The 16,313-nt window shown below is 37.5% G+C and overlaps 1 protein-coding gene across 1 annotated transcript in view; it reads left to right on the top strand.

Moving 5' to 3' along the window:
* Window positions 1-9,516: 9,516 nt before the first annotated feature.
* The window catches only part of LOC117326386 (alpha-protein kinase 1-like), a 43,991-nt gene continuing 37,194 nt past the window's right edge, over window positions 9,517-16,313 (top strand). Inside the window, exon 1 of the mRNA XM_033883133.1 lies at window positions 9,517-9,805. Within this exon, the coding sequence (XP_033739024.1) occupies window positions 9,566-9,805 (240 nt within the window). The 5' untranslated portion in view covers window positions 9,517-9,565. The remainder of the gene's footprint in view (window positions 9,806-16,313) is intronic.

Genomic DNA, 16,313 nt, shown 5'->3' with positions numbered 1-16,313 from the left:
TATATCAAACCTTTTCACTGCACAGGTGTCAAAACAACTTCCTTGAAATAAGATAATTCAGCTTATGTGTATGGGCAAACAGACAAGGTGATTACCAATAAAATGCTTAAATTTTCACGATTTCTATATTTTCTTTACTCCTGTCACCTTGACCTCTACCCATATATAGTTACACTGCATGCTCTGCTGACTTGCCAATCAAGATGATATTGAGGTTGACTGAAATACAAGAACATGTAACATGTAAATGAACATAATTGTACATGTAGGTAAACTTGAGAATAGTCCAATTCCTCAATCCATGACTGTCATTGAGACTGTCAGCTAATCATTGAATTATTAAAACAGTATGGACATCAGTATTGTGAATTAAATATCTCATTTATATCGATGATAAATTGATATAACTGAGATAATCAACAATACTCATATCCATCTTTTACCATGTATCACTGTTATCCATTTCTTAACGTACATATTTAATTATATAATTCATCAAATAACGTACAAGACTTTCAACAACATTTTAACTACAATCATTAAACAGAAGCAAAGTTAAGTGCAAAAACTACTAACTCAATGAAGGTTCCGATTTTTAATTAGGATGTCAATCTGAAAGGCCGAGGGAATTCAAACAGTCGAATAAATTACAATTTCTGAGTAAAACTGAATTAATTTTTCTTATATCTAGACCTACAGTTTGTGTATTGCTCTCAGTGCAATCAATTTACAATGTAGATCTCCATTTATCAGATTTAAATCGAATTCACTTTTGGGTAGTCCTATCACGTTAGTGAGCGGCATTTTTTTTTTGTATGTTACAACAGAGACATATATGTCTGGTTACAACTGTATAGCTGTTACGTCGTCACAGCACTTACGGTCATACAAAATAGCAATTAAAATTTGAGTTTACACTTCGATTTCTTACATTGGGACGATATTGAATTGAATGAACACTTCAAAGATGAATAATAATAATATTTTCCTAGATCACAATAAACCAAAAGTCCCCTTTGGAGGCCCCATCGCCGAATGTCAAAATTTCACATGCTACTTCTGAGGGTTATACGTACTTTTATCTGTTTGAGCTCTCAATCAACAATAGTGAATAACGATGGGTACTCCTAGAGACCGTATAAACCATCCGATTGCAAAGTAATCACATGTTCTACATCCACGTGACAAAATGTTTACACTTACCTCGATTCCATTTTCGTCGGGTGAAAGCGAGGATACCGAAATCATGTGACGCACTCGGCTCTCTCCGATGTAAACAGCAAATGTTGTTCAGCGATATTTCGAAGTTGATAAACATTGCCAATATTTCACAAAAAGTGTCATAATTTTGTAAACAATCTAATTTCAAGTATCACAACGCTTTCCGGAAATCAAATGCATGTAGAAATTATTGAAATCTAACCATTTAGTCCCTTTAAAACAATTGATACAGTACAAGAGATCTATATTTAGATCACGGACAGTAGGTGTACAGTGCTTCTAAAAGATGTTTATACGATGCATTTTATCCCTTTCCAGTGTAAGGATGTTAACATTTTGAATCTTACATATACAAAGTCATGGTTTAAGGCAAATTATTTCGCATTTGAAGTTGATAAACCTGTAGACTGACGAGAAATACAAATCGCACATGTTCACTCTGCTTTTGTTTGTTTGTTGTTATAATTCGGATACAATTTCCGTTTACTGATTGTGATACGAAAAACCCCGAGAGTTTCGAGAGAAATAGCGAATGTGAAGGTAGGTTTATCTGAAAATAACGAACCAATCAGCGTTGAGATAACAGCTTCTCAGATAGCGGAAAACATGGTGGCTTCAGACATTAAAGGACTCGCACAACTAAATAATTTACTATATGTTATTACTAGTGACCCCGTCCCTTTATTCGCTCGTTTGAAGTTCAAATGATGTGAAGCATATATCAAATTAAAGTTTGAAGTTTTTTCTATCGGATAAATGTTGTTATTGTACAGGTTTAATGGCATATTAGAGCACACGGGTACTCGAATGACAGTAACCCTGACATTAACAGTACAATGGGGTACCCCCAACTGGGGAATTCCCGCCTTTTTACACCTCGAATCCTACGCCATTCTATTTTCAGTAGGAGTGCATATTTTTGAGTTTCCGAACCTCAAGACCCTACACTTTATTCTCGTATATAGAAAGTACCCATTCTATATGTTATTTACTCAGGAAAACAGCTACAAACCTAAGAAACACATTTTCCTCAGGGACTTGGTTCAGGTGAAACACCAGCTGATTGGCTGATTTAGTTGTGTGAGTCCTATAATCAGTGATGCGTTATCAACAAAGGCCAGAGGCAAGCAAAGGGGTAATTTTTAGATAGGAACACATGTGCAAGTATGTTTGTATCCTGCCTAAGTTTCATCGTTCAGAGACTGGAGTGTTGACATGCGGTACTTTTGAAGCTACTCTCGAGACATTTCGTGTTATTCGCTGGACAGATGAGTGTCCTGACTAGATGACATCTGACTATTTCCCGATGTTTCGTGAAGTCTAGTGATAGTTCTATTGCTTTATATATAGTGAATTATATACCAAACAAAGGGAAAACATTTGTCTGTCGATTGAGATCATTGCCAGCAGCACATCTTCGACTGTTTGTCTACAATTACAATTTTCCTGAAATTAGGTGGTTTATCTATGGCGATCGAGTTATTGACCTTGATTATATATTGGATGTATTGACAGACGAGGCTAGGACCTGTGGTCTTATCATAACCTAAAATGATTCAAACTGATCTAATTCTGTTATCCGTGCTGAAAGGCATTAGTTCGTTGATTTGTTTCACCAGCAGTTTTACATTTTAACTACCAGCATTAAAACTATGCCGTTTCTCTTTTTAAAGATATTTCTTGTTTCTGTTGGAATTGTATCCAAAGCAGGATTTCGCTTATTTCAATATTAAGTTTTCCCATTGGTTCATTACTATACTTTAACAGATAATATTTGGACCTGACCAAACTCACATGTTCAGTGTATGCATTTTAGCTAGCCAAAAGCCACTTGAATGTATTAACACAGTTGTATCTTCCAGCAAACTTTTTTGAGTTCCATTACCGGAACGCACCAGTCAAACGTAACTAATATAGAGCCTTTTGATTTTGTGAAATAGTTTCAAGGTAAGGAATGAATGTCAGACGGACACTGCAACATTTTGAAGCGTTTTACCCTGGTCATTGTATTGAGACTGTATTAGTGATACGACTCTTCCAACTCTCAACTCTAAGATTAGTTGAATCTGAAAGAATCAAGAACTTGAAGGAAACCCGTCATATGCTAATTCAATTATTGGACGAAAAGGGTAGATGACATATCTTGTCAAAAAATGGGCCATAAGTCCACCGACGGCAAAAGTAGCAATTCAACATGGCCGAGCTGTTTAAGGAAGTTCAATTTGTTAAAAAGTTTGATGGCAATCTCTCCGAAAAGTTTATTTCGGATAATTTGATTTGTTTGACGTCCTATTAACAGCCATGGTCATTTAAGGGCGTGCCTGGTTTTGGAGGTGGAGGAAAGCCGGGTACCCGGAGAAAAACCACCGGCCTACGGTCAATACCTGGCAACTGCCCCACGTAGGTTTCGAACTCGCAACCCAGAGATGGAGGGCTAGTGAACAAGTGTCGGGACACTTTAACCACTCGGCCAACGCGGCCCCAGATTTCGGGGGAAATGACAATGAAAGGAAGCCCATACATGTATGACATTTAACCAGATCACCAGAATCCAACATTTGTTACACTGCAGTGAAGTATTAAAGATAGCACAAACCAAACTAACTACCTTCTGCCCCCTTCCCCTCGTCTTTGTGATATGTCTGAAATTTCACTTTATGAATACATCAGTTTGATGAATAAATTTATGTATGTAATGACAGTTTGTAAGAAACATGGGTTTAGTCTTGTATTAGATTGTATGAACAGGAATTTGAAAGAAGTAATGACACAGAATAAGTTAAAGCTGTATACAAGATCAATTGACCATCATCGTCACAAACTTAGCACATGGTACTTTGGTACAACCGAAACAAATAAAACTGGCATTTTAGAACAGCTTTAATCGTTAAGTCAACAGCTCATGTAACCGACAAGGTACATGCATGTTACTTTGTTTCATCAACGACTGGTTTTCATAAACACACCAACAGCTGGTGTAACGGATATAGTACATATTACTTTGTTTTTGTTTCATCTAAAATTAAAACAATTGACATTTTAATATAGGTTTCATTTAAACATCAACAGCTGATGTAACGGGCATAGTCAATGTTATTTTTTTCCTGCTTTTTATAGAATATCGTTTCGAACGATAATGTGAACGTTAATGTTTCTCCAGTAAGCACGTTAGGAAGCGCCTATGATAACTGGGTATAGATTGAGGCTAACCAGACAATTCAAAATCGCACAAGAGATGGTAACATGCATCCTTTTTACAGTGTACCTGAAGTTACACGTCTAGGTAACAATTAATCTGCCAGAGAGAACGGATCCTTTGTAGAGGAAGAAATCGGTAAGTAATTAGCCAAGGGTTGTATTCCGGAGACTGATAAGATGCTTAGAGTAGTCAATCCGTTAACAGTAGCGGACAGGAAGGGCCAATTGAGGTTGGTATTAGATTGTAGACATATTTTGGTTTGGTTTATTTTTGTTTAACGTCCTATTAACAGCCAGGGTCATTTAAGGACGTGCCAGGTTTGGAGGTGGAGGAAAGCCGGAGTACCCGGAGAAAAACCACCGGCCTATGGTCAGTACCTGGCAGCTGCCCCACGTAGGTTTCGAACTCGCAACCCAGAGGTGGAGGGCTAGTGATAAAGTGTCGGGACATCTTAACCACTCGGCCACCGCAGCCCAAATGTAGACATATTAACCCACATCTGTACAAGTATAGATTTAAATGCAAGGATAGCAATGAAGGTAAAGAAACCTTTAAATAAGGTGATACATTTGTTTGGTTTTGATCTAGTTTGAAGAGCATGCGTGTTATTTGGGGTTTTCCTCGAATTACTAGGATTAAGCGAGATACTTTTATTTCAATGATTTACCTTGTGGGATTTCCACTGCCGGGTATGTGTTTACCAAAGTAACTAGAGGACTGATCAAGCACTAGAGCTCACAAGGTGAGAACATACTTATGTTTTAGATGATGGGATTGGTGGTTCAAATGACAGAGACAATGTTCATTTATCTAGCATGAAGGTTCAGAAAGATTTGTCCGATTTGGCATTCCTGGTATCTCAAGATAAGTAGTAAATATACACGAGGTGTATCAGAAAAAAAAGAAATTGGTGTGGATCTGAAGAAATAACAAGGACAATGGTGGATGCCAGATACGAGTGGCATGGACGCATTTAAACAAGCAATAATTTGCCCCCCCCCCCCCCCCCCCCCCCCCAATCAATTTGTAGGACTAAAGAAGATCATTAATGATAAAGCTGAGGGTACCTTAGTGATTCCAAAGTGGGAAAATTTGGGCCATTTTGGCCACAAGTTAATAAGAATGGCAATTATATGTATTTTGTCAAGGATGCGAGATTATATGATGCCCAGATTTTAAAAGGGAGCAATGATAGTAATGGGATATTTGGGGACTCAAAGTAAAAGTTTAAGATGGCAGCCTTACATGTTAAAACATAATGTGCATGTTTTTTTCGGGCTTGGGACTCACTACTGACTTGCCGGAGGATGAGTTGGAGCAGGCTGGAGTGTTGTAAGAGAATGTTGGGCATCTAACGAACAAAATACGGGGGGACTTGCTCAAGTCAAAGAGTGATTCTACAAACAGCAAATATTTTGAAACTTTTCGCAAGTAGGAGCATTTTAAACAAGAAATATCTTTAAAAAAGATAAACGGCATAGTTTTAATGCTGGTGGTTATAATGTAAAACTGCAGGTGAAATAAATCAACGAACTTATTAATAAATGCGTTTCAGCACGGATAACAAAATTATATTTTGAATCATTTTGGTGATAATAAGACTGCATTTGAATCAGGAATATTCAGCTGACATTAAATCTTAATTTTGTTTCGTCTTTAACTGCATATCTGCATTTTAAATTTACCGCTACATTGACCAATCACATACTTCATCTTGACCAGTAACGCCATCTTTCGCGTCATATCCGGGGCAAAAAGAAAATTATACGGCTATGCCGAAAAACCGTAAGGACGCAGTGCTTTACCAGGTGAACCGATACATGTCGCTTTGTATTTGACAAAGCTTATTGAAGAAAGCAGATCTATTAGTGTAATTCAGCCTGCTTTATACGCCATTAAGTGGGCACACAATCTTCGTGGTTTCGTCGATCCCACAAACAATCATTTAGAGATGATATTATTAGAATTGGCTAAAAGACAAAATGGTAGACCTGTGGTGAAGGGCATTGTTACAACGAATAATTTGTTTGTGATAAAAGTATAAATGTTCAAAGGATATTTTATTTTTGTGATATCTATCCTTGAGTTTTTCTTAGGATTTTTGAGATTTTACGAAATTAGTTGTCACAGTTAATGAGGACGTTATTACTTTGTTTATTACTAAATCTCAGACCGATCAATACCTCAGACCGATCAATACCGCAGACCGATCAATACCTCAGACCGATCAATACCGCAGACCGATCAATACCTCAGACCGATCAATACCGACAGGACAATAGGGTAGTTATCGCTCAAGAGAAACAGTAGCTTGTCCAATTCGTATTTTAAAAAGATATATTTCAGCAGTAGAGATCAGTTCAGAGTCTGGCTATTTATTGTTTAGGCCTGCATTTAGGTTTAAAAAAGGTGCACTGATTTACCAGGGTAACCCTATGTCATACACTAGAGCAAGGGGGGGCAATCGTTGCTAGATTGAAAGAAGTTTGTGGTGATATTAACTTAGGTTTGCACTCCCTGAGAACAGGGGAGCATGTATGGTAGCACTAGGTCTGCAGTGAGCCATCGATGCGGGGGAGGCATAGTCGCTGGAAGGGCATCTTTTCGAACGACGGTTACATCGAAGACACTCTAGAGCACAGGCCGGACGTATCTAATAAAAAGCTAAAACTTTCAATGGTCAAATATTGTTCAAAATCTAGATATTTTAGATTTCATTTGTCGTCAGGTTAGGTCAGCAGTGATCATGCAATATGGTTGTTGTTTTATTTATTTAGTCGGTAGGTATAAGTATGTTTGCAGTCAGTATAAGACAGACTACTATTTTCTCGCGGTTCGTAGAACAACGGTAAATATATGTTTGTTCTGGTACATATAACGAGTAATTCTGGTGCATATGAATATTTATGAGGCGCGCTTGAGGCTCGCGAGATTTGTGTTCAGGTGGAAGGTAAAGGGAAAGGTAGGCACGTGTATATATAGAGTGGTCATTCTAGCCTCAGAGCTCACAGTTCAGCCAACTTATAAATATTTTTATTTTTTTTGACAAATTTATAGTTATTGCAGTTTATAAATATAGGTAAAAAGGGTAAATTTTCCGTTTTCATAGGCGTATTTCAAAAATCTTTAAGTGTTTTTTTCATGTACTTTGTAGTTGAGTAGAGGGAAATACACACGTAGATTCGTTTGACACTTTTGTCAATGTCAAAAGGTTTTCCAGAGTTTTTGCCTTATCAGTTTTATCTTTTTTTTATCCTGGACATGTTTTTTTTTATTTACATCTCATCTTAGGATTGGGATAGAATGTGGTGTGATTGCAATATGTATCGGTGAGCGAAGTAGACATTAAAGTGTCGAATACATGTATTTTGTAATATAATGATATTTCAGTTTTCCTTCATTAAACGCCACTCTATGGGGACTCCAGTGAGCATGCTCATGCAATATGGCTGTTGTTTTATTTGTTTAGTCAATAGGTAAAGGTTTTGTGACATTCAGTATAAGACAGACCTTTGCTTTTGTTTCATCTTCAACTAATACAATATAATAGTTTTTTTCATATAAACATCAACGCGTTTCGTATTCATCTCTCAACAGCGGCGGCGTTAGCCTGCTGAAACCTAAGCATATCAATCACCATTCATGACGAAAATATATACATACCCTCTCGTGATAATGTTATAATAATTAATCGAATCCCCCGACGTACTCACACTTTGGTAACACCTGCTAAAATCTTCCCTGACATTTTGGTAGTATTCTGCTAAAATAGACCCCGACACTTTAGTAGTATCCTGTTAAATCTTTCTCAGCACTTTGGCGATTCCCTGTTAAAATCTTTCCCTCGTCACTTTGGTAAGATCCTGCTTCAAAATTTTCCCTCAACACTTTGATAATATCCTGCTTAAAATTTTCCCACAACACTTTGATAATATCCTGCAAAAAATCTTTCCCTCGACACTTTGGTAAGATCCTGCTAAAATCTTTCCCTCAAAACTTTGGTAAGATCCAGCTAAAATCTTTCCCTCAAAACTTTGGTAAGATCCAGCTAAAATCTTTCCCTCAACACTTTGGTAAGATCCTGCTGAAATATTTCCCTCAACACTTTGGTAGTATTCTGCCAATCTTTCCCTCAACACTTTGGTAATATCCTGCTAAAATCTTTCCCTCAACACTTTGGTAAGATCCTGCTAAAATCTGTCCCTCAAAACTTTGGTAAGATCCTGCTGAAATATTTCCCTCAACACTTTGGTAGTATTCTGCCAATCTTTCCCTTAACACTTTGGTAATATCCTGCTAAAATCTTTCCCTCAACACTTTGATCCTACTTATCCTTTTTCTGAATTCTTGGTAAGATCTTGTGACATGTTTACCCCAGGTAATCCTGGTCGTGTTGTATATATGGGGCCGCGGTGGCCGAGTGGTTAAGGTGTCTCGACACTTTATCACTAGCCCTCCACCTCTGGGTTGCGAGTTCGAAACCTACGCGGGACAGTTGCCAGGTACTGACCGTAGGTCGTTGGTTTTCCTCCGGGTACTCCTGCTTTCCTCCACCTCCAAAACCTGGCACATCCTTAAATGGCCATGGCTGTTAATAAGATGTTAAACAAAAACAAACCAAACCAAAGTGTTGTATATTATTCCCACAATTGGGGATTACATACCACTTTTGTATGCGCTATCCGTCACCATATCAAACTTATTATAAGTGAAACTTATTCAAATATGTACTCGCTTGGGCTGTATTCTGATGAGCTGTAAGAGTGGGGTGGCACTTTATCTACCATTGCATAGCCTAATCACCTGTCGACACAAGTACTGTTGTTGTATTATCCTTACTGTCGGTAAGACGTTATTAAGCCAATCATTCAGACTGGGCCGTCTCCGATATAAAAGGTAAGGCTGGGCGTCCTGGAATAAACTGCCGTCCGTGGCGAACATCCTTGGCACAATTAACTGACATTAAGTGTTGGACATCATTTATTGTCTAATTATGTGATAAAACAGACGTAGTTCCTCTTTTGAGCACGTTTGTGTATACACCTTCTTACATCTACCTGTATCTGTCAGAGTGATCATGTGACGGACGTCATAATTCCCAACAGATCGGCCGAGCGAGGCCGCAGTAGTACACTATTCCGGATTATGATCTACCTACGTAACGTGATTTCTATTGTGATTTGCCGTCCATTGTCGCAGCACAGAGGAACCATGTGTTGTTTTCTGTGGGTAGTTTTGACCGCCCTGTTGGGAGTGGCCCGGGTAACGGCTTATCATGTGGCCCAGAAACCGGAAGTGAATTCGGCCTTGGATTATAAGGAGCAGATTCTAAGACTCCACAACAGGTACCGGAGACTGTCAGGGGCCGCTGACATGCGCGAACTGGTAAGGGTTTCCATTTCATTTTCGTCAAATATTGTCATCATTGCGTGAAAGAATCTATTGAATTTGGTTATATGATTATAGCAATGTCCTTAAGACTTGACATAATGGGAAACATTGTTCTAGTAAAAAAGGGAATATCGTAACATTAGCAAGAGAGAAAATTATAAGTTTGATACAATTTATATAATTGAAAATTCTATGTGAGTTTGAATATAAATATTATTTAAACATAACTATAGCATTTATAAGGGATTCCAGATAACAAGACCTTTTGAACTATGCGTTGGTACAGGTTCTTGTTGAGTCACAGGTATTTATTGCTTTATCCTGTTATTCCAGACATGCGCAGAAATACGTAACTATTTGTCATAGGGAAGACATTAACCTAATGATATCATGTCGTTAAAAATGCCTACTACGGCGTTTATGTCTTAAAAGTGTCGTTTCGTTATCTTATAATATATTCTCATTAAGAAAATATGTTATTCCGTGTACCGTGGTACATACTGTGTTGAGGAACGTCAGCATCAGCGGTATATTTTTAAGTAGGAACTATACCCAAACTGGGTTTGATCACAGAGTAATATGACACACAAGTAAGACATATATATCGATATAGGTAAAATCAACATGTAAACCCGCATGTACCGCAAGGATAAGCGTCTTCATTGACGACATCCGACATGAAAATGTAAACCAGACCCAGGTAAAGTCACGTTCTTACAAAGAGAGTCAATATGGTGATGGCATAATCACTTGGGAGACTTTCTATTGGACCCTTTATCAAGATACGAGTAAATTACAAACAAACACATACAGACATATAAAATGGAACAGTTACACAAATAACAACGAAAAATATCGTTATGTTGTGAAAACTATCCCCTAGGTCGATAATTAATTCACCGAGGGCCTATTATAATAAATTAGAAAACATCTTAGATGGTGTACAGGTGGTTACTGTTTAATCAAGTAACTGTCATAATATAAGTTTTGTGTGTATGTTTACTGTATTAACCAACTTACTGTCATAGAATAGTTTTTCTGTGTACGTTTACTCAAATATCCTGTGTCCTTTGTTGTTATTGTTGTGTGGAACATAAATATAAACATTGAACGGTCTTTCTAATATTTTTGATGGTACTTGCAGTTTCCACATCGGGTTGTCTAAAACATCATCTCCAAAATGTACGTGTTGGCGAATACTGTTAAAAGGAATTGGGGTGGGTACGATCATATCATGTTTAAAAAATTCATTGTAAAATCATAATTTATTGGCAGCCGATATATATATATATATATAGATAATAAATTGTTTTTATCCTTACGGACGAATTATAAAAGTAAAATAAAAAAAAAAACTCTGCGTTAGCGCTTTCGTCGCGTCATGGCGACTCTTAAGGGTCGCCATGACGGAGAGTTTTTTTTTTTTATTATTTTACTTATATTTAGTAATAATAATAAAAAACACAAACCAGAAATTCACACTAGCGCTTTCAACATGTACAGCTACACCTGAAGAACTTGCTCTCAAAGCATGTTGAAAGCGCTAGTGTGAATTTCTGGTTTGTGTTTTTTATTATTATTACTATGTATACCCATCACAAGGACATTATATATTTTTAATTATATATATATATATATATAGATAGATAGATTTGCGGGACGAATTGAATCTACCGCGTAGAAAAATGAAAAAAAAAACAAAAAAAAAACATTCACAACATAGCACGCGCTGCCATCACATCGATTCAACTCGCGATGTTATTTGTTAAACCTTTAAGTTACATTATTCATTTTTTTAATTATTTTTTACCGTACACAGAAAAACTATTTTATGACAGTAAGTTGGTTAATACAGTAAACGTACACACACAAATTATAGCATGACAGTAACTTGATTAAACAGTAACCGTACACAGAAACAATAAATGCGTTTCAGCACGGAAAAAAATTTATATCAGTTTGAATCATTTTTGGTAATAATAAGACTGCATTTGAATCACGATTATAATTTTATTAACCCATCCTGTGTATGTGGTGCTCCTAGTGAAGATTTAGTGCATTTTTTCTTTCAATGTCCCATGTATTCCAATTCTAGGCACCATATTCTATCCATCTAAAACTTGTTAGGTTATATAAATCTTCAATGCCTAGTGTGTGGCATCATTAATGCTCCTGATCATTTAAATATCTCTATTCTATATCATGTAAACTTATATATTAAATCCTCAAAACGTTTTTCTGTGTATAAATAAGAAACTATATGTAATACTGTCTTTAGTAGTAATACAATTATATACATTTACTCAACTATTATAGCAAGTTTGTTATGTTAAATATTCATCCTTATAACATTCTAGTATGAAAGTATGAATGAATGTGTGTGAGTGAGTTATTGTTGTTTATTACATTACATATAACTTTTCATTTTAGGCTTGGTGGAAATATGTTGTGTCTTCACTTTATCAAATAATAGTTTTGTTTTCTTACTAAGTAATTTTGAATAGTAGTTATCTCTATAATTATAACACCTATTCTATTTAATTTCATGATGAACATATAGTTCCTTACAGTAATCCCTTTTTGAATTAGATACTATACATGTAATGATATATAATTTCTGTAGAAATAATAAAGTGAAACATATCATCTTTCTACCAAGCCTAACCGGAAGTAATAGAAGAAGACTGATATAGGCATTGCGCCTGTTGTCTTATTCTTTTGACAATACTTTGTATTTATTTATATTTGTATTGTTAATAAAATATTTCTGAAATGAAATAATTTTATTAATGTGTCATTTGAAAAGATACATCCACTTTTGTTTTGTCTTTAACTGCATATCTGCATTATGCATTTACCTCTACATTGACCAATCACATACTCCATCTTGACCAGTAACGCCACCTGTCGCGTCATATCCGGGACATATTATGTCAGTGACTTGATTAAACAGTCACCGCACACAGAAAAATTATATTATGACAGTGTAATACAGTAAACGTACACAGAAAAAAATATATTATGACAGTAAACGTACACAGAAAAAATCTATTATGACAGTAAACGTACACAGAAAAAATTGTATTATGACAGTAACTTGATTATTACAGTAAACGTACACAGAAAAAATTGTATTATGACAGTAACTTGATTATTACAGTAAACGTACACAGAAAATATGAGATAGGAAGATAGTAAACTACACTTACAACCATTGCTGAATAACCTTGAGGTCTTTTATTAAAATATACTGACGTTCAGAACTAGATGTTCGCCTAATTAACTCCGATTAGCCGTTGACTGAGTTTTCGTCGGTAATTCTCTTGTGAGAGCTTACACTTCCTGAACTGAAGATTAATCATTCCAAACCGTCACCACCTTTTAAAAACAAGGCGTAAAAAGTGACAGAGTCAGTAATGAAAGATAGAAAATCAGATCACTGAAGGAGCGAGGCAACACACACGGCTCTTCAGTAAGTTACTAACAGCTAATCGATATCAGTATACGGAATGGTACCAATTAGCTCCCCGTGCCTTCCTAGGGGTCATGAAGGTGATACAGTATAGACAAGCTTTATCACAAACCTTTTGTTAAATCGTATTTATGATTATATTTAGTAGAGTTCAACCTCCTTATTTGTACATATTTATAAATAGTGTTTAGGAAAATGTCGATATTCCTGACGATGTAGTATCGTGCTGAATCAGCAGGTTTTTAGTAGAAGTTATTTATACGCATGCGCACTTACGTTTTGACTGTGGTAGTTAAGATGTTGAGACTTTATTAACAAGTGTCACGTCAATCACTCTTAATAGGATACGTACTTTTGTTTTTGTCTCGGTATATATACAGCACGCGACATTGCAAGCTGTATTAGCTAGGGTATGACCTCATCTCAAATGAAATATCATTTAAAATGAAAGTTATGTTATTTTTGTTACCATTAGTAATACCACCGAGGAAATCCTCTCTACAAATCTAATTGGTGTTGTTTTCTTTGTATTGAACACTGGGAGTCAATTTTGCCTCCATTTACTGATTAATGTGACTGTGGACGAGGGCGATGTCTTCGTAGCACGTGCACTATTCAGTTATATTACAGCATGTGTCCTTTTCAAGACAAAACAATAATACAAACTGTCCGAATAATGAGGATTTTATATTGCCCACTCTTAGTAGAATCAGAAATACAAAGGGATTGGGCGTTTCAACATACTTCTTTGTCATATTAGTCACATAAACAGGTTCAGTCAGTGTTTGACCAAAGGTAATTGGTCAATCATCAATCATGGTCTACTTCACACATTCTCCCATCGCCGGATACCCACGGTCGAGTGCACTACGCCTGCGCTACCTGTGGGTCAACTCGGTAAAAAAAATCCTCGTTTCAATGACGTCACTCTATAAATGGAAACCAATCAACATAACCCTTTCAGAATAAGAACTCTTTATTTTATAGGGATATTTAAAAAGTACACCTAGAAATATTGCCCATGAAGACGTGCCTATTCTGATAAAGTGTCGGGTTAAGGTGTCCCGACACTTTATAACTAGCCCTCCACCTCTGGGTTGCGAGTTCGAAACCTACGTGGGGTAGTTGGCAGGTACTGACCGTAGGTCGGTGGTTTTTCTCCTGATACTCCGGCTTTCCTCCACCTCAAAAACCTGGCACGTCCTTAAATGACCCTGGCTGTTAATAGGATGTTAAAGAAAATAAACCAAACCAAAGCCTATTCTGTGATGAACATATAGGGAGAAGCAAGTCCAACAGGTCTGGTCGGTTGTTTTAAAAAGTATGACGTAACACGACCATGTGTTTGTGACGATGGGGACAACACAGGTGTGCGTAGTATCGGAAAGAACAACTACTTGGCGGCGTTCACATAGGCTGAAAACCCTGATAACCAGCGTCCATCACTTAGACTGGTGTTAATTGATTAGTTCATCATCTCTGTCAGACAAAAGGATATCAGTATATACTGTTGAAATTGTTTAAACACTTTGATGTTAAATTCCGAGGCAAGTTTTCGAGATCACCTGCCACCGCTGTGTAGTGAATCAAAGCTTAGCAGAGAGCTGACACACGGGTTATCAGCGTAGTGTAATCAACCGTCGGTATCTGACGATACATTCTCCTAACGTCAGGTACACGTTCTGTATAGTGTAATCAACTGTCGGTATCCGACGATACATTCTCCTAACGTCAGGTACACGTTCTGTGTAGTGTAATCAACCGTCGGTATCTGACGATACATTCTCCTAACGTCAGGTACACGTTCTGTGTAGTGTAATCAACCGTCGGTATCCGACGATACATTCTCCAAACGTCAGGTACACGTTCTGTGTAGTGTAATCAACCGTCGGTATCTGACGATACATTCTCCTAACGTCAGGTACACGTTCTGTGTAGTGTAATCAACCGTCGGTATCTGACGATACATTCTCCTAACGTCAGGTACAAGTTCTGTGTAGTGTAATCAACCGTCGGTATCTGACGATACATTCTCCAAACGTCAGGTACACGTTCTGTGTAGTGTAATCAACCGTCGGTATCTGACGATACATTCTCCTAACGTCAGGTACACGTTCTGTGTAGTGTAATCAACCGTCGGTATCTGACGATACATTCTCCTAACGTCAGGTACACGTTCTGTGTAGTGTAATCAACCGTCGGTATCTGACGATACATTCTCCTAACGTCAGGTACACGTTCTAGGTATTGTAATCAACCGTCGGTATCTGACGATACATTCTCCTAACGTCAGGTACACGTTCTGTGTAGTGTAATCAACCGTCGGTATCTGACGATACATTCTCCTAACGTCAGGTACACGTTCTAGGTAGTGTAATCAACCGTTGGTATCTGACGATACATTCTCCTAACGTCAGGTACACGTTCTGTGTAGTGTAATCAACCGTCGGTATCTGACGATACATTCTCCTAACGTCAGGTACACGTTCTGTGTAGTGTAATCAACCGTCGGTATCCGACGATACATTCTCCTAAGGTCAGGTACACGTTCTGTGTAGTGTAATCAACCGTCGGTATCTGACGATACATTCTCCTAACGTCAGGTACACGTTCTGTGTAGTGTAATCAACCGTCGGTATCCGACGATACATTCTCCTAACGTCAGGTACACGTTCTGTGTAGTGTAATCAACCGTCGGTATCCGACGATACATTCTCCTAACGTCAGGTACACGTTCTGTGTAGTGTAATCAACCGTCGGTATCCGACGATACATTCTCCTAACGTCAGGTACACGTTCTGTGTAGTGTAATCAACCGTCGGTATCCGACGATACATTCTCCTAACGTCAGGTACACGTTCTGTGTAGTGTAATCAACCGTCGGTATCCTGACGATACATTCTCCTAACGTCAGGTACACGTTCTGTGTAGTGTAATCAACCGTCGGTATCCGACGATACATTCTCCTAACGTCAGGTACACGTTCTGTGTAGTGTAATCAACCGTCGGTATCTGACGATACATTCTCCT

The sequence above is a fragment of the Pecten maximus genome, chromosome 4 (genome assembly GCF_902652985.1).
Source record: "Pecten maximus chromosome 4, xPecMax1.1, whole genome shotgun sequence".
In the NCBI taxonomy this organism is placed as follows: Eukaryota; Metazoa; Mollusca; class Bivalvia; order Pectinida; family Pectinidae; genus Pecten; species Pecten maximus.
This window is presented reverse-complemented; position numbering and strand designations above follow the sequence as displayed.